The sequence below is a fragment of the Bos taurus genome, chromosome 17 (assembly GCF_002263795.3).
Source record: "Bos taurus isolate L1 Dominette 01449 registration number 42190680 breed Hereford chromosome 17, ARS-UCD2.0, whole genome shotgun sequence".
Lineage (NCBI taxonomy): Eukaryota > Metazoa > Chordata > Mammalia > Artiodactyla > Bovidae > Bos > Bos taurus.
This window is the reverse complement of record NC_037344.1, coordinates 53,306,587-53,325,902: the sequence shown is the minus strand read 5'-3', so window position 1 is coordinate 53,325,902 and position 19,316 is coordinate 53,306,587. Positions and strand designations below refer to the sequence as shown.

Genomic DNA, 19,316 nt, shown 5'->3' with positions numbered 1-19,316 from the left:
CAGTGGTTAGGACTCAGTGCTTCCACTGCAGGGGGTTAGGATTCGATTCCTGGTTGGGGAACTGAAAAAAAAAGCCAGGCCTTAGCTTCTTCCAGCAGAGGACTTTGGGAACCATGCAGGCACAGTTTGGGGCGTGGAAGTGTCTGTGGTTTTGGTTAGCTGGGTCCCCAGAAGTCCCGGTGGTGGGTTGGTGCCAGCTGGTGGGAATGTGTCCCTTTAGCTCGGTCTACTTTCCCATGGAGGGGAGGACCCAAGGCCAAGGTCTTGGCGGGGAGGCTGGACAAGGTGTCCGCAGCCGCTCGTAATTCTCAGCTCTGGTGCAACCCCTGTTGCTAAAATTGCTGAGGTCTCCTGGCTGCCATGCCACCTGCAGCAGGTGTGTGTCTGGCCCCGACATCATCTCATGGGGCCCTTGAATCAGCTGATTTCCTTAGCGTGACCTCCCACGTCTCTGAGACGGCAGAGTCTGGTGCTGGGAATGTGGACTCCAGAGCCCCAGCGACCTGGTTGGAATCCCAGCCTTTCTTCTGGGGGAGCTTTCCCTGAGCCTCTGTTTCCTCAGGCATGTGGTCTCTGGTTGTCACCCCTAGTGCTAGGGTCAGGAAGCTACAGGACCTGATTTTTAGGCTGTGAGAGGTCGGGACCAAACTTGGGAGGCTGGGGTGATTACTAGAGGAGGAAGATGATGCTTGGAGTAGAGAGGTGGGAGGAGAGAGTGGTCATTATCATTACCTTTGGTGAAAACTAGTCACTCGCTTTCCTTCCCATGGCTTGTGGCTTACTTCTCACTGTCAACCTGCCTTTGACAACTGTGCCCCAGGCGTTCAGGATGCAGCTGAGGGTGGGTCAGGGGCAGCGGTGCAGATATTAGAAGCTGAGACCCTGAACTCAAGCCCATCTCTGAGTGTAGGGTCTCGGAGCAACCTCCCACCTGGCTGCTGCCCTCCGCCCGGGCCGAGCTTCCTGTCGCCATCCTTGAGCATCAGTGTCTGGGGGCCGAGGCCACTGGGCATCCAGGTTTGCCCCCGTGCTGATCAAACTGGCACTCGCCCGGAAGAGCCTGGGGAACTGGCACTCATGCTCTCTGCTCCCGCCTCCCTTCCCAGGACCTCAGAGGACTTGCCAGGAGGGCGGGGCGAGCCCCTGGATGCCCTTGTTGAAGACCCTCCCACCCCACCCTAGCCCCACTGGAGGAAATGCCCTGTTGGTCTGACGATCTCTCTGCTGCCCAGAGGGCTCAGGTGGCCCAGTTTTCTGGTTCCCTTCATCCAGAGGAATCATCCCAGTGGCAGTGACCTGCCCCCACTCCCATCTTACCAAGCACTTCTACCCAAATACAAGAAAGTGTCCACATGCTTTGTCTCCCGTAATTCTTGTGGCCACCTGGAGAGGTTGACAACCCCATGTGGTCCAAAAGATAGGGAAACTGAGGCTCTGGCTGGTGAAGTGACTTACCCTCGGCGGTGGGGGGCAGGATGGGGGGATCCCAGCCAGTGCTGGGATTCACACCTGCGTCTGCATGATCCAGAGACGTTCTCTCAGCCCCACCTGGGGTAGTTGCTGTGTCACAGCTGCTCCAAGGGCATGTGGCCCACACCCCCCACCAGCGTGAGCAGGGGTCCACCCCAGAAGCCCCCTGGTAACGGGTTCTTCCTCGTCCTCTGCAGGGAGAAGAAGTGGGTGACTGTGGGTGACACATCCCTGCGAATCTACAAGTGGGTCCCCGTGACGGAGCCAAAGGTTGACGATGTGAGTATGGGAGCTGGTCCCTGGAGTGGGGCTGCCCGTCCACGCTCCCCACCATGGCGACAGGGGACTGGCTGTCCACTGCCACCCTCCATGTGGGGACCTGGGGGCAGAACACTTGGAAAGCAGAAGGATCCAGCTTGGGGCTGGAGAGGCTGCTGGATCTACCCCTCCCCCAGTAGTCTACCCCTCCCCCATAGTCCAGCCTGAGTTTGGCCCTCAGAGAAGGGGGGAGTGTCCCCTGCAAGTCGCCTCTTCCGACAGGAGCCCTACGATTTGCCCCACACTTGAGCGCCAAGGTGTCCCCTCTCATAGACTGAGCACCATGGTTTTGGGGTGGGCATGGTGGTACCTGCAGACAGGCAGGCCCTCCGCCATCATCGTAGGGCCATTCCTGGCCCCTGACCATCTGTCAGACATTACTTCGTGGAGTTGAGCTCTGTATCCACCCTGTACAAAGGAAGACACTAACTCAGAGAGGCAAAGCCATTTCCCCAGAGTCACACAGCAACTGTCAGATCTGTCTGACTCCAAAGCACATATTCTCTACTCTTGGAGAGCCTTCTGGGGGTTGGAGCTGCTGGTGAAGGGTGACCCTAGAGAGTGGCGCAGAGAAGCCTGGGCACTTAGTTGTTAAGGGGAGGGTTCCAGGCGGAGCGATGACTGTGACCACTAGGGGGAGCCCTGGTGTCTGTGCCTAATCTTAAATTTAGTCCAATTGCTCAGTCCTGTCCCACTCTTGGCAACCCCATGTACTGCAGCATGCCAAGCTTCCCTGTCCATCACCAACTCCCGAACCCTACTCAAATTCATGTCTATCACATCGGTGATGCCATCCAACCATCTCATCCTCTGTCATCCCCTTTTCCCACCTTCATTCTTTACCCGCATCAGGGTCTTTTCCAATGAGTCGGTTCTTCGCATCAAGTGGCCAAAGTATTATAGTTTCAGCTTCAGCACCAGTCCTTCCAATGAATATTCAGGACTGATTTCCTTCAGGATTGACTGCTTGGATCTCCTCGCAGTCCAAGAGACTCTCAAGAATCTTCTCCAACACTGCAGTTCAAAAGCATCAATTCTTTGGCACTCAGCTTTCTTTATGGTCCAACTCTCACATCCATACATGACTGCTGGAAAAACCATAGCTCTGACTAGACAGATCTTTGTTGCCAAAGTAATGTCTTTGCTTTTTAATATGCTGTCCTAATTTTAGGGATTGATGGCTGGCAGCTGCCCCACATCACAGATAGTTTTGCAGCTCTTTGGCTCCCAGGCAGGTTACCCTCAAAGACCCCCGGGTCAGCTACTATCATTTCCAGTCAAAATCCAGAATGGTCCGACCAACTAGCCTCCCCGTGGGCTGTTCCTTTGGCCTGGAGTGCCGTCCCTGCTCATGCGAGGGTGGCTCACACTGACATACGTGCTTCCAGTCGTGACAGTATGCATGATTGGTAGGTTACTAGGGACCTAAGGAGGGGCAGGGAATTCCCTGGCGGTCCAGTGGTTAGGACTCGGTGCTTCCACTACCGAGGACCCAGGTTCGATCCTTTGGTCAGGAAACTAAGATCCCACATGCCACGTGGCTTGGCCAAAAAAATAAAAAAGGCAGGGCAAAGCCTCCCTCCGCCATTTCCAATGACCTACCCCACAAGTCTGGGGTCTCCAGACAGGGCTGAGGCACTGTTCTTGACCCTTTGATCACATGTTAGCCCCTAGGTGAGTCGACACTGGGCTGAGATGGCGGTGGCGTGTCGTCCCCTCTGGTCCTGGCCTGGCTCATGGAGCCACCAGGGCTGCTTTACCCCAGAGGCACCAACACAGACCATCACGGCCTTCAGTGTGGGCCATTCCAGAGGGAGAGCAGAGTGCGGCCAGCCTCCTGGAAGGCAGCTTCTGGCTCCTGCCCATGTCTGTGCCTTGCACATCATTAGGTGTTGTATAAACGCCGGTTGCATTTGAGAAGATGTGGTCCCTGCTCTCAAGGAATTTATAATCTCGTTGGGGGAAGATAATTATAGAATAGCATGAAACAGACATCAGGGAAGCGCCAAATGGATTGTGATCAAGGAGAAAACGTAATCGATGGGGTTTTGGGAAGGACAGGGCAGCCCAGGGCTGGACAGAGACCTCTAGCTGTGGAGTTGGACAGGATAGCCTCAATTAACCTGTGATTCCAGACAGGTGACCCCACCTTGCTGGGTCTTAGTCCCCTCTTTTGTGCACTGGAGCATTACTATCTGGCTCCTGGGGTTTTCTGCAACAGAGCAAAGGCAGTATATCATATGGGAAGAACTTAGCTCAGCGTGGCTGTGCAGACGGCGCTTAGATGCTAATTCGTTGTCATCTCTGAGCTGAGATGTACAATATTCCTGCCCGCTCCCTCTCAGGCGATGGGTCCCACTCCTGGCTGAGCACTTGATCCCTTGGGAGTCTCGACAAAATGCAGGTTCCCAGGTGCCACCCCAGACAGCTGAATCTGCATCTCTGATGGTGGTGGCTGGGAATCTGCATTGGAAAAGGACAGCTTTTCATGTTTTTAAATGCCCATTAATGGCATGGTTATATCATTTTTTTTCTTCAGAATTTTCTTGAAATTTTTATTCTCTTAAATAGGTAAAACATGTTACAAGATTCAAATGTTACTTATAAACCCTTTTTAAAAAAAAAACTATGACAATTCACCTGCATAAAATTCACGCTTTTAAATTGTGCCAGCCAATGTTGGTATGTTCACAGTGCTGCAACCATCATCACTGTAATTCCAGAATGTTTTCATTAACCCATAAAGAATAAGGAAAACTCATACTGTCCTGAAGATCCTGGAGTCAACTATCTGTCTCTGTATATTTGCATATTCTTTAAATGTTACTTTATTTTTTTAATAGCCTTATCTTTTTAAAAAAATATATTTTCTATTTATTTGGCTGTACTGGCTCTTAGTTGCAGCATGTGGGACCTAGTTCCTTGACCAGGGATCGAACCCTGGCCCGCCGACTTGGGAGCTCAGAGTCCCAGCCACTGGCCCACCAGGGAAGTCCCCAGTATTATCTTTTTGTAAATCTGCATCCCATTCCCATGAGTACCTCCAACCCCCCCCAGCTCTCTTCCTTGGAGACGACCGATGTTCATGTATCCTTCCAGGGAGCGTGTGCATGTGCACACCCACCCACACACGCACGCACGCGCACACACACACACACACACACACACACACACACATTCCTTTATGCTCTTCCTTTACCACCAATGGCAGCATCCTGTTCATGTGTTCTGCGTCTTTTATACATCTCGGGGATACTAAAATATTTTAATATGTGGATATTTCTGTGGATCTTTCTGCATTTGTATGGAAGAGCTTCCCTGGTGTCTGTAATTGGTGCATACCGTTGCAGTGAATGAATGTACTGAACTTTGTTTAACAAGACTTTTTCCAATGGAGGCAGTTAGGTTGTTTCCAACACAGTCCCACATGGAACTTCCCTGGTGGTCCAGTGGCTAAGACTCCATGCTCCCAATGCAGGGGACCCAAGTTCAATCCCTGGTCAGGGAACTAGATCCCACATGATACAACTAAAGATCCCGAATGTTACAACTAAGACCTGGTGCAGCCAAATAAATAAGTTAAAAAAAAATGGAACCACATGTAAAGAGCATCCCCTTCACCCCTGCTTCCTCCCTGGGCTTTCCCTCCTCACCTGGTCTCCAGAGTTGGGTCAGAAGTCAGCTGACTGTCTTTAAGGAAGGCAGTGTCGGGGGCCTAGTAGAAGTGCACGAGCTGGCTTTTCCATCCCTCACCTGGCATTCCTGTACCAGCTTCGGGCTGAGTGACCACGGCCTTTTCACCAGGGGAAATTCCCACCAGCCAGGGTGTTTGCAGGCCTGCGGGGTAGCCCCTACAAGCAAGGTGGTGTTACCCCCAGCATCGCCAGCCCACCCCCCAGAAACTTCCCCTCCACAGGGCTCCTTGATCCCAAAGCAAGGGGACCCCCCTCGTGGGACATGTTCAAAGGCAGGCCGGTGGAGCCCTCCAGAGATGTGGGAGCTCCAAGATGCGTCCTCGGAATAAAATACTCATCCCGTTCCCCAGGGTCTCACTTGTGTGTGCAGACATGGACAATTCAGTGACTCGGTTTCTGCATCACTTTTCTCCTCCAGAAAAACAAGAACAAGAAGAAGGGCAAAGATGAGAAGTGTGGCTCAGAGGTGACCACGCCGGAGAACAGCTCCTCCCCGGGAATGATGGACATGCATGGTGAGCTTCGCGCGGCCGCCGGCCGGGCCCGTCTCCTGCCCGGAGCGCTCGGCTGTGTTTTTGTTTTGCCAGCAGGTTTGTTCACATTCCAGGCCAGGGGTAGGAGGGCTGGGCAGGCTGGGCAGGACCGGGAGGCCCCAATGCCAAGGAAGAGGCTCATCGGAGGAGAAGAAGCTTCTTTTCCCAGAGCAATGAGCCAAGAATCATAAAATGAGCCAGAGTGGGTCTTCCTGGAGGTCCAGGGACACCACACTTCCAGTGTAGGGGGCCCAGGTTCAATCCCCGGTCAGGGAACTCTATCCCACATGCCACAGCTAAGACCTGGTGCAGCTAAATAAGTAAATATTTTCAAAACCTGAGCCAGAAATATTAAATAAGACCTCCTTCTCACCCAGTGACACAAACCTCACAGGAGATGTTCTGTGAGTCCCATGTGCCCAGGAAGTTTTTTGGAGTAACTATCTCTTTTTCTCCTGGGCCTGACATATCATGTAAATGACTCTTGTTTCCCATTTCCTGTTTTGCTTGGGCTACTGGGAAGCTCTAACTGGATTTCTGACTTCACGTGAATCATTCTGGGACCCTGGGACTTGCCCTTCTACATTGATGGCTTAATTTCCTTTGCTGTCATATTTCAAAAGTTGTAACCAGTGTCCTATTGATCAGATCCAGGCTGGAGCATGCTTTAGCCCAGCGGTCCCCAGCATTTTTGGCACCAGGGACTGGTTTCGTGGAAGACAGTTTTTCCACGGACCAGGGGGAAGTCAAGCAGTGGGGAGTGGTTGTAAATACAGAATGAAGTTTTGCTCATTCGTCTGCTACTCCTCCCCTGCTGTGCGGCCACGGACGGGTATCGGCTCATGGCCCGGGAGTTGGGGGCCCGTGCTTTAACCAGTCTGCAAGTGTTTTGACACTGCTGGCGTTTTTTTTTTTTTTCTTTTAACCTTTTTATCTTAGGAAAAGCACACATCATAAGTGTATGGCTCCATGAAATGTTCACAGACTACACACCCTTTTGTAACCGGCCCAAATCAAGACAGAAGGTTGGGACTTCCCCGGTGGCCCAGTGGCTAAGACTTTGTGCTCCCAGTGTAAGGGACCCAGGTTCGATCCCCAGTCAGGGAACTAGATCCCACATGCTACAACTATAAGATCTAAGGAGATCTGAGTGCCACCACAGATCTATTTGCCAAGCACAGCCAAATAAATATGAATAATTTTTTTTTTTTTTTTTAAAAAAGAAGGTTCCCAGCAATCCACAGGGTATCTGCTCCTGGCCGTCCCCACCCCATCAAGGAGAACCACCACCTGACCTCTAACTGCAGAGATTTGAACTGGAAGTGGCTAAAAAATTGAGTTTCTGATATTTATAAACTATCAGAGATCTGCTTTTCTGCCTTCCTCTGAGGAATCAGATCTGCCAGTCCTTGGGCGTGTGAATCCTTGAGGCCACAGCCCGTTGGAGCAGAAGCAGCCGTCCCTGTGGGGAGAGCCGGCCTCACGAGGCCCACCAGGCTCACCTCCCGTTTTGTCCCGTGCCTGCCCCACTGGCCTCAGAGCTCCCAGCGCTTGCCATTCTCCGTCTCGATCCCAGTTGCTGTGTCTTTTGTCCTTCTGACCACCTGAGTTTTCTTTCTGCACAGCATAGTGGTATTAGATAAATCAACAAATAATCAAAAGGGAACCTTGGCTGGATCTAGTTCCTAATCCTCCGGGTCCAGGGCTGTCTTAACTGGGGGAAGGGAGCCTAGCAGACTTCCCCGTTCGCACAAACTGACTAGTCTGGAAGACAGTCACAAGCTCTGAGGGCAAGGATTCTTGCTGGTTGCCAAACTGGCTTCAGAAAAAAGCAGAGGCGGGTGTTTGCTGACGGTTAACATGTCAAGAAAGTCACACACACTCACACAACACACACCTGGACCCCAACTAGCCATACAGTCATAATCAAGATGCATTTCATTTTCAAAAACAGCTTTTTGGGGACTTCTCTGGTGGTCCAGTGGCTAAGACTCTGCACTCCCAAAGCAGGAGGCCCAGGTTCGATCCCTGGTCAGGGAACTAGATCTCATATGACACAAGACCCGGCACAGCCAAATAAATATGAAAAAACAAAGAAATAGGTATTTGAGTTGGGGCATACCCTGTCTCCCTGGGGCTGGTCAGCATCCCTACCCTCTGGGTACCAAGGAGAGCCCTGGCCTGGCTTGGTTTCAGTTCATTCATAGAATTACAGGTGAGAACCTTTAGAGCAGAGAGCCAGATTCCACCTGGATTCTAATGTGACTCTGCTAGGATCGCCTCTAGATGATCATGAGCTAGTTATTGAACATGTAGCCTTGGGTTTGTCTGTTTTTAACCTGTCACACAGGGATGGTAATACCTACTTCACAAGGTTGTTATGAGTATTAAATAAGACAGTCCCTTAAAGGCCTGGGTGTGTCAGTCACTAACGTTTAAGAAGCCATCCCGGTGTGCCAAGCAAGCATCTTGCTAAGCCCATTTGAGGCATCACCTCATTCAGTCCTGGTAGTGAGCCCCTTTTGTACAGAAACCAGGGCTGAAGAAGGTGAAGTACCTTGCCTAGAGTTAGGAAGTTCGTCAGTGTCAGTGCTGGCGTCCGAGGTCCTTTGGAGAGTTCAAGTTTATGTCCACTAGCCCAGACTTAACTCCCAAGGAAAATCCAGAATGCCAAGCAACCCGGGTCCCTGACTCAGGAACCGTGCTCACTTTCCATTTTATTTTAGTACCTGTGCAGCCAAGAAAGACCCAAGTCTGACCACGGGTCGTGGAAGCCTGAAAGCTCAGGGAAAGTTGTGGGCCTGGTTACAATTACCTGGAATGCTCCAGGCAGATGGATGGACCTGGGACGAAGTGAGGGGACAGAGCTTCTGCATCCAGCTGTTTATAAGTCTCCAGGATCCACCTGGGGTCAGCCCGAGCATCAGGGTCATGCTGTTACCAGGTTACCAGGCTAGGTTCAGGGCAGCTGATCGTTAAACGTTAGTGCTTACTGTCCTTAATCAGTATGACCCCGTGCAAGCACCCACAGGTTGTGGCTTTGCGTTCTGTGTTTCTCACACACACTCCCGTATGTATATCTTGGCATAGAGAGGAACTTTAGATTTTTCTCGAAAGATAAACCAGGGGGAGTTTACATCTTTATTATTATTTTTTTTTAAGTCCTAGAATTCACAAGAGGGTGCTTTTGTGTAATGAGTGCCCCAGAGTACACTTAAAATAAGGTGCAATTTACCAAGTCAGGGCTGCGGGGCTGCCTGGTGCTGCCTCGCCAGGTGGAAGCAGAGGAAAGGCTTGGCGTTGGGGGCTGGGCAGACCAGCATGAGCGAGGGCTCTGCTGCTGAGACTCAGTTTCCCCACCTGGGAGGCTTCTGAGATTAAACAAGGTGACTGTAGATGCCCCGGCCTGGTGCCCAGCATGTAGTCGGTGCCCCGGACATGTTGATGTGGTTGCTTCTCCTCTCCCCTCTCCCTCTCCCTCTCTCTGTGTCTCTGTTTCTCTCTCTCTCGTTTTTACAAAAATGGCTTTGGTCCCAGGTGCACAGCATGGCCCAGAAAAGCAGGGTAAAGCTGTAGTAATATTTTTGAAATGATCATGTGGGTATCTGTAGGTTAAAATGACTCTGATCGCTTCTCGGCCTGTTGGCTAAAACGAAGTGTGGTATCTGTTCTTATCAGTTTAATATCTCTATCCGAGGACAGTGTAGTACATGGATCTTTGGAGGAAGGCACTGGGCTAGCAGCTTGCGCTGTCCGCTCCACACATCAACCTGGCATTGCAGTACCTCCAGGAACGGTGCTCCCCCTCGGGGAATAACTCAGTATGAAAAGACAGATTGTAGGGAATTCCCTACAGACCAGTGACTAGGACTCTGAGCTTTCGCTGCCGAGGGCCCAGGTTCAATCCCTGGTCGGGAACTAAGATCCCACAGCCATGTGGTGCAGCAAAATACAGAAAGAAAGAAAAGAAAATGACTCTTTGTGCCCAAGAGAGGATCCAGGGCAAGCAGGTATGTACCCCCAGGACCCCCAGCTCCACCCCTAGTGCCCTTTTTGCCCAATGAACTTTCTTCCCCTTTTCCTTTTTAGTATGAAAAAAATGTCATAATAGAGAACATTAGAGAGAATTGTTTGATGAAATCCACATGCCCACCCACCTAGATTTTCATAATATGATGCCACATTTGCCTCACCTATTTTTTGAATGTGTTAGGTTTTTTTTTAATTGAAATACAATTTACAAATTCAAAATTGCACAGCTCTTGAGTATGAAATTCAGGGAATTATGACAGTTGCATGCAACCTGTGCTAGATTTTAAAGTACATTTCCCCCACACCATGATACTTAAGTCTGTACCTAAACACTTCAGCATGTGTCAGTGATAAATGACATTTCTATCTACCCACTGTACCATTATCACTCCTAACAAAATTAATTCCTTACTTTGAAACTCCAGACTGTATTCAATTCCCCAGTTGTCCCCAAATGTCTCTCGGAGCTGGTGCATTCAAAACACGACCCAGATAAATCCCACACGTCATGTTTAGTTGTTAGGTCTCTTAAATTTCTTTAATCTGTAATATGACAATGATCTTTCCCATTTCTCTTTTTTTAAAAAATATTGATTGATTGATTTGGCTGTGTCCGTTGCAGCATTCAGGATCTTTCAATACAGTGGGGGGGGCTTAGTTGCTCCGAGCCATGTGCGGTCTTCTCCAACCAGGGATTGAACCCGATCCCCTACATTGCAAGGCAAATTCTTAACCACTGGACCACCAGGGAAGTACCCTCCTTCTTTTTTTTAATGGCATTGACTTGTTAGTGAGCCTGGGACCTTGTCCTGTAAAATGTTCACTTTCTGTTGTGAACTTGTTTCTCTTTCTGTCTCTCCCTTTAATTTTGTATCAAGTGCAGTTGGCCCAGGGCTGGATCAGATCCCATGAAACAGTTTGGCGATGCTGCCTCCTGGGACCGTGCTCCAGCCTCTGCATTGCTTCAGAGCCAGGCCCACGAGATACCTGGTTTCTTCACCCAAATAGAGACTCATGACCTCCTACCCCTCTTTTCTCAGCAGCTGCAGCATTTCACGCTGTGATTCTGTTCCCTTGCCATGCAGATGATAACAGCAACCAGAGCTCCATCGCAGATGCCTCCCCCATCAAACAGGAGAACAGCAGCAACTCCAGCCCTGCTCCTGAGCCCAACTCAGCCGCGCCCGGCGATGGCACTGACACCAAGGTGGACGAGGCCCAGGTCGATGGGAAGGAGCTCCCCGGGGCTGAAGGTATGTGCCCTCGAGGGTGGGGCTCAAGAGAGACCTCTCTATAGCCAGCTTTCAGCCAGGCAGCTGGAAGGGACTTTAAGGAGGTCCTGCCAAGTTCTGGCCCCCAGAAGGTAACGGTAGAGACAGGTAATGCCTAGAGCTCATATTCTTGTTGTTTAGAAGCTGTCTTGTCCAACTCTTTTCAACCCCATGGGCTGTAGCCCTCTAGGCTCCTCTGTCCATGGGATTTCCCAGTTAAGAATACTGGAGTGGATTGCTATTTCCTTCTCTAAGGGATCTTCCCAACCCAGAGATTGAACTTGAATTGGCAGGCAAATTCTTTACCACTGAGCCACCAGGGAAGCCCTATTTGTATGTATAGGTTTGTTTATTTTTAGATTTCTGGGTTCTCTGTTTATTTCTTTATTTTTGGGGCCATGCTGCATGGCTTGTGGGATCTTAGTTCCCCGACTGGGGATCAAACCCATGCCCCCTGCGTCAGAAACATGGAGTCTTAACCACTGGACCACCAGGGAAGTCCCTAGGTTCTCTTTAAATGGAAAATTTCCAATATACCAAAAAAATGAAAGAATAGTGTAATACTTTACTGTATACCCACCAGTCGATTTCGTCAATTGTTGATATTTAATGTTTGGGGTCTTTTGTTTTTTTGTTGGAGGCTGTTGTTGTTTGAGGGGTTTTTTTGTTTTGTTTTTGTTTTGCCTAAAAATATTTTTTTCTGGGGCCACTTGACGTTAAGTTGTAGACTTTATGATGTCTTATCTCTAAACACTTCACTGTGCCTCTTTTAAAAATAAGGACATTCCCTTACATAATCACAGTGACTATTAGTGGACCTCAGAAAATGAACAATAGTTTCCGATTGTCTAATACTGGTGTGTTTCAGAGCGTGTTGATGGATGGTGCATGGGCCGTGAGAGAGGGGGCTTGAGAGTGACTCCTGGTGCCTGGAGAAATGGCCTTGCCGTCGTCTGTGATGGGAGAGAGGTGGAGGGGCAGGGCCAGTGGGTCTGGGGTGCCGGCAGATGCCCGAGCACAGTCTGGGTTTCCAGGAAGAGGCTCGGGGTGATGTGCTCTTACCCGGTGGGGCAAGGCTGTTGGCTTCTCGGTGCTTGGGGAGGGCGTGCATTTCCTGGGGAGAAGGCCGTCCTGTGCTGGAGAGCTCCTTCACATCTGGTTCTAGTCTCTTCCACACACTTCACTTGTTAGCCCCCTGAGAGGCTCCCTACTCATCCCGGGTGACAGGCAGGGCCCAGTCCCACTCCAGACTCCCAAGAGCTCATGGGCAAGACAGGCATTGAAGCTGAGAATTACAGTCCACAGAGGTTGCAGACAAACTAGATCCAGCACGTGGTGTGCGGGTGTGGCCCCAAAGCCCAGTGTTGTTTTTATTTTTAATTGGAACTTGATGGCAAAATTTAAAAATTGAGCAATCCCACTTAAAATAAGATCGATCTCCAGCTTCTCTTGAAAAGAGAAGCCTGCATTCCCATAGAGCTGCAACCAGCTAGAGCAGAGATGTGGCTGCCTCTCCAGGGAGGGCCCAAAGGACCTACATACTCCAGTTACCACACTCCCCACCACTCCCTATCATCTCCCCACCACCGAGGCCAAAGGCAATTATGTTTTACCCTGTGATCACTGCTGTTTTTCTTGTTACTGATTTAAAAAAAAAGTTAATATGTTTCTTGAACCTTTTTTTTCTACTAAGAGTAGAGAGCCTGGGAGGAAATGCACATGTCTTTGAGGAAGAAGAGAATGTTCCTTTAGATTTTCTGTGCAAAGGTTATCTGAGTCTGAATTAAACAGCCCTCCTGACTCATTCTGGCACTGCCTGGAACATAAGGGGTCTTGACTTTGTGGTCAGATGCAATAGGGAAATGGAGCCTGGGGGCCTCTGGGAAGCCTTCCTGGAGGAGGTGCTGTCTGACTTGGGCTTAAAGGATGAGCAGAAATAGGAGGGAACCAAGCAAAATCCAGGCAGAAGGGACCATAGGGCAGTACCTGGGGAGGTCAGGGCAATGTGCCCATGTGCCAGGAGGATCTGAATTAGGATGCAGATTAAGGTCCCCTAATAGACCACCACTGCTGGATCTGTTGTGGGGCCTTCTAGAGGTAGTCTGTACCTAGAAGCATCTATGTGAGATGATTACCTCCCGTTTTAGAACACTCTCACTTAACAGTCACCATGGAGATAGTTCCACGTTAAGACATACGGGTCTTTCTTATTCTCTTTACCAGCTTATCATTCAGAGCTGTGACTGTACCATGATGTATTTAAATAGTCCCCGTGTTGGTGGGTCAATTGAGTTGCTTTTTTCCCCTGCACCGACGGTGCTGAAAGGCGTCTTGTACTCACGTCCCTTGGCATCTTTGCTCAGATGGGAATGAGTCTGGAGGATGCGGCCCTGGAGAGGGGCTATGGGGACAAAGGGCAGTGGACATCTACAGTGTCTGTAATGGTCTTCCCCTTTTCCACCCGTGCCATGGGCAGGATGGCTTCCCCCAGAGCAGGGCCTTTCCACCTGGGCTCTGTAGGTTTGTGGGGCCTCGTGATTCTTTGCTGTGGGGGTGTCCTGTGTATGGTGGAGCACTGAGAAACATCCCTGTCGCTAAATGCCAGTAGCATCCACCTCCATTTTAGTGACACCAAAAATGTTTCCAGGTGGGGCAGATGTCCCCTGGGGGAACAGGGAAAAACACCAACACCCGTTGAGAATCCTGTCCCAGCGGCTTTGGTGCAGCCTTCTCCCGTGTACAGCACGTGGGCATCCCCTCTCCTCCCCATGGGGCCCCTGCTGGGCCTGGGGAGAGGTGCTGGGACGGGGCCATGAACGCAAGACAGGCTGGTCACATCTGGGCCGACCCGTGCTGGCCGTGTGGCCTCAGGCTGGCAGCATGACCTCGGGTGCACCTTCCTGTTTCCTCGAGACAAATGAAAGTTGCCTGTCACTTCAGGTCACTGGGAAAGGGGGTGGAGCTTGTGGGTGGGGCGGGGCAGAGGGAGGGCGGAGCGGTGAGGGGCGGGGCCAGTGTGGCATATCCCGGCTTTCTGGGCCTGCCCTCGGTTTTCCCGTGTTTGGGGTCTGCATCTCCTTTGCCCTGAAGGGTCGCTTAAAGCTCGGCTGCAGGAATTCTGTCTGGGTCTGTGCTTTCATGGCTGCTGTGTTTGGACCCTGTCACTCCTACCCGCTGCCACAGGTCCACGGGAACCACACCAGCGTCCTTTCCCCGCCAGGCCAGGCCTCTGGGCCGGCACAGTTGCCCAGCTTTGCCCAGGGGACACACCCCCGGGGCCAGGCCCACCTACACACTGTCAGGGGCCTTCCCCAGGTGGGGGTCCGCTTCCTGCAGGACAGGGCAGGTTGGTCGCCAGCTGTTGACCTTGCTTTGAACTTGTTTACTGCTAAGTGAGTTCAGGGAATGACATAATGTCCAAAGTCCCTGGACTAAATTTAGGCCCTTGGAAAATAATTTCCCCTGGGTGAGTTCCAGTGCCTTGGGCTGAGAGAACCAGGCTGCAGCAGCGGGGCCTGCCTGGAACGCTTGGCCAGCTCCAAGGCCAGTTCCCGCTGTGTTCTTGGGCCAGGCAAGGGGTCAGCATGACTCTGTGGACCCACTCTGTGGGTGACTCACCACCTTCATGATTTCTAAGCCTGCATCCTGGCCCCACCTCCCTCTCCTCTCTGCAAAGCCCACCATGTAGGGCAGAAAGGGCTCTGTCGGGACTTCCCTCCTGGGCCAGTGGCTAAAACTCTGTGCTCCCAGTGCAGGGGGCTGGGGTTTGATCCCTGCTCAGGGAACTAGATCCCATGCCACAGCTAAGACCTACACCAGGCAAAAAAGTAAGTGCTTTTTTTTTTTTTTTAAAAAAAAGGTCTGTATTCAAGAGAGAAGGAGGACAATAACAACTGCAAAGGTTTGTTAAAGCAAACTTATAATATGAACTAGAATATAAGGTTAACGTGGATTTATTTTTCTTTTATTTAAATTGAGGTGAAATTCCCATAGCATGCAAGGCACCATTTTAAAGTGAGCAATTCAGTACCATTTAGCACATTCATAATGTTGCACAGTCACCACCTCTGTCTATTCCAAACTGTTCTCGTCACTCTGACAGGAAGCTCTGTACCCTTCAGCTGCCACTTCCCATTCCTCCATCCCTGGCCTCCACCAATCTGTGTTTTCTGTCTCTGTGGATTTGTCTTTCCTGGTCCTTTCATAGAAATGGAGTCATGTAACCTGTGTCTTTTGTTGACTGACATCTGTCACTCAGCATCATGGTTTCAAGGTTCATCCACACAGTAGCCTGGGTCAGTGCTTCGTTCCTTTTCGTGGCTGAATAATACTCCGTTGTGTGGGTGGACCACGTCGTGTTTATCTGCATATCTGTTAATGGACATTTGGGCCATCATGAGTGATGCTCCTGTGAATATTTGTTTGCAAACAACAGTTTGAAGACTTGTTTTCAGTTCCTGTTGGGCTACACCTAGAAGTAGAATTGCTGGGTCATATAGAAATTGTGTGTTTTTGAGGAACTGCTGTTAACGTGGTCTTTAAAGGTAAAACTAGAGATACCAAAGAAATGTCAGGTTTATGGGGAGTTTGGTTCCCTGCCCTCGATGATCCCTCATTTACTCCCACGTGGGATTATTTTGCCGCTTGGGTCCTTTTTCCATCTTTCCATTTAATCTTCATAGCAACTCAACAGGACAGCTGTTGTCAACCTCAACTTTATGGAGGGTGGGGGGGTCTGACACAGGGAGCCCGGCTTCATAGGAACAAGCGGCAGAGGCAGCATTAGGAACCAGGTCTGGGACTTCCCTGCTGGTCTGGTGGCTAAGACTCCATGCTCCCAATGCTGGGTGCCCCGGGTTTGATCCCTGGTCAGGGAACTAGACCCCTCATACCGCAACTAAAGATCCTGTGCACTGCAACCCTGACCTGGCGCAGCCAAATAAAATATATATATGTTAAATAATTTTAAAAACCCAGTCTGTGTCTAGACCCTGTGTCCCCCCCACCCAGACACCAGCTGGTAGGAAGAGCCCAGGGGTCCTGGTGTGGTGGACCCCCTGACCCTCCTGATGGCGTTAGGAGAACCCAGCTCAGACCGTGGCAGGGTGTTGGGTCTCCTGGTACTGCCCTGAGCACTCAGGGCTGCTGGTTTCGGGGGAGCAGCTGGTTTGGGGGAGCAGAGTCTGTGTTAACGGCACCTTCGCTGGGAGGGATATACTAGGGCTCAGCCTCTGGAAGGAGGGCTGCAGCTCCTTCCTGCCGCCCTGCTCCCCATCCTTCTGTGCCCTGCCGGCCTCAAGCTCTGGAATATTGCCTGCTTTTCCCCGCCCCTTCCTCTTAATTGCTTGCTTGCTTTAAAAATTAAGCCTGGGGACTTTCCTGGTGGTTCAGTGGCTAAGACTCTGCGTTTCCAATGCAAGGGGTGCAGGTTCGATCCCCTGTCGGGGAGCTAAGATCCCACAGGCTGCACAGCATAGCCAAAAAAAAAAAAAGAAAGAGAAAACTTAGACCTGGGAAATTTTTTCCCTCTGCTGTGCTTCTATCTCAGAAACCCCAGAACGTAAAACATTCTTGAATATTTTAGTGTGTTTCTTTTCTTTTTTTTTTTAACAAATCAGGGTGACATATGTTGTTGGTATCTTGAATGCAAGCAGAGCAGGGCCCTGGGCGGGATGCGGCTGCTCCTTCCGTGTGCTCTGTGCCTAAGATAAGCTTCAGGTGCAACGGCTGCTCCCTCTTTCCAAAGCTGCACCACCTCCCACAGCCTGCTAAGACCTGCACCTTCCTTCTGCTAACAGAACGTGGTAGGGGGAGCAGGGAGACCGGTGCATGAGACAGAGCCCAAATGACCAGCAAAACAGGGACTCATTAAATGTAAATGACAGCCTGATAGAATGCTGTGCAGCCATCTTGTAGGCGCTCATGTTTATAGACTTTTTAAAGACGTGCAGAATTCTTCCCAAATATTGTGAGATCCCTATTTGGGGAGAATGCAGAACTAGAAGTGCATGTAGGGAGAAACATCTGGAAAAATAGGGCTAGATCCCCTAAAATGTTAGTGGCGTGGCGGCCGTGGGTGACATGAGGTAGTTGCTGATTTCATTCCCTCCCCCCTGTATTTTTTGGTTCTTGCAATGGCAATCAGAAAAATATCCGTATTACCAAGAGAAATGTTTACAAAGTAGAAGTTCCCTCTGTGAATTCCCCCACACTCGCTAATGGAGGAGGGAGGGGCCTGCAGCCATGATGGTTGAAGCAGGCTGTGTCCACTAGAGGGCACCAGATGCACGCAGCATAAAGCCTGTAGCATCCTTTACATGGCTTCTCCTGGCACTTGGCAGGTAATAGGTGTGCAAGGGAAAGGGTCAGAGTCCCCAGTGGCAGAGTGTGGCCTGGCTGCTTAAAATGACATCCTTAAAAAATAAGAGGCTCCCCAAGCCCCCCAGCTCCTTGCAGTCCTGACAGACTGCCTGGCCTCCCAACTTACCCAGTTCCAGGTATTTTTAGTAAGTGGTTCATCTGGCTCCGTATCGCCTGTGTCTGAAAACAGCTTCTGTCATCTTGCTTTTCCCTCAGATGCTTCCGACGAGCAGAATTCACAGTCTTCAATGGAAAACTCGATGAACAGTTCAGAGCAAGTTGAACGGCAGCCGTCTGGAGATGCGGGCCTGGCTGCAGAGACATCCACAATCTCTCAGGTACCTCGATCAAGGTCTCAGAGGGGCAGCCAGCTCGGCCAGGAGCCTGCTGGGGTGTTGGGGGTACGTTGAAAGGTGTCTTCTTGTTTTTGTTTTCTCCTTTGCTCTCTAGATGGTTGGAACTCTCTGGTATTCATTGAGCAGGATCCATGAGCATCCTGTAGCCGGTCTGGTCACTGGGCCCACGGTAGAGGAGACACACAGGACCCCCTTGGGGTCAGTCCTTTATCCCAGCCTTAGCTTCATCACTTTGTTTATTCGGGTCCACAAAAGCACTGCCCAGTCTCAGTGACCCAAAGTCAACTTCACTTAGAGCTGGGAAGATACGTCTTCAGACTCCTGAATGCTAGACGAACCATCCTTTGGAATTTTGCATCTGACCACACTCCCCGCTACTTGGTCCCCTTTCCAGGTTATCACTGTTTGCCAGAATCTCGTCTCAATCAGACAGTGTAGATGTAGGTGGCCTTGCTGATGGGAGCAAATGTCCCTGGTTCGAATCCCAGATCCTCCACTTGACACACACACGAGCCTCAGTGTCTCTTGCTGCCACAGTGAGATCACAGGACTATCTTGGGGCCAGAACACGGACAAGAGGAGAGAAAATATGGGTAGCACTTAACACAGAGCTGGACACACAGCAGAGGCCCCAGCGTTGCCTTGGCTTCTGTTGTGAATTTTTTTACTGTCCGTCGTCTGTGCTCATCAAAGAGGTCTGGGGACTCGGGTATCAAAACTGCAGCTAATAAGACTATTTCCACTTGAGTATTTTCACACCTGGGGAGAAACTGAAAACAAGTAGCTGCAGAGAAAGGGGACCAGCTTGATCTGTACTCTAGGGAGCCTTCAACCAGGCCTTCCTCAAGGGGAAGAGACTCTCAGACCCTCACATCCTGGCACCCTTAGCTCCGAAACCCCCTGCCAGCTTACCCAAGACTCCTCCAGGGGCCCAAAGACAGGAGGACAGTGATGATGAAAGACGAGTTTGCCATGGCAGAAAACCGGCCAAAACCTGAGTGTCTCGAAAGGGTTTAATAAATCCGGAGTGGCAGATGCACAGCCTGGTATGCAGCTGTTAAAGTGCGTTGGCCAGGTACAGATAGAAAATAAAGAAACATTCTCACAGTGTGAGATGCAAGGCTGGGCCTCCAGCGGAGTGTGAGCCCATTTGATTACAATACAAATCCAACCCTCAGAATTGGCAAAAGCCAGGATGGCAGCTGGCATCTCCTGGCCTCTCGAGATGCTGATCCACACCCCGGGGGTATCTGGTGCTCCCCGCCGGCATCTGGAAAGTCC

The 19,316-nt window shown here is 50.7% G+C and overlaps 1 protein-coding gene and 1 pseudogene across 2 annotated transcripts in view; both read left to right on the top strand.

The window, feature by feature from the left end:
* Nucleotides 1-19,316, top strand: part of BCL7A (BAF chromatin remodeling complex subunit BCL7A) — a 30,086-nt gene that overhangs the window by 5,997 nt on the left and 4,773 nt on the right. The window contains exons 2-5 of one of the 2 annotated variants that reach the window (XM_024977701.2): nt 1,668-1,749; nt 5,902-5,998; nt 11,134-11,301; nt 17,896-18,017. In XM_024977701.2, coding sequence (XP_024833469.1) covers nt 1,668-1,749; nt 5,902-5,998; nt 11,134-11,301; nt 17,896-18,017 — 469 coding nt within the window. Of the gene's footprint in view, nt 1-1,667; nt 1,750-5,901; nt 5,999-11,133; nt 11,302-17,895; nt 18,081-19,316 lie in introns of both variants that reach the window. The other variant, XM_024977700.2, reaches the window with a different exon arrangement.
* Nucleotides 9,643-9,823, top strand: LOC112442104 (uncharacterized; annotated as a pseudogene).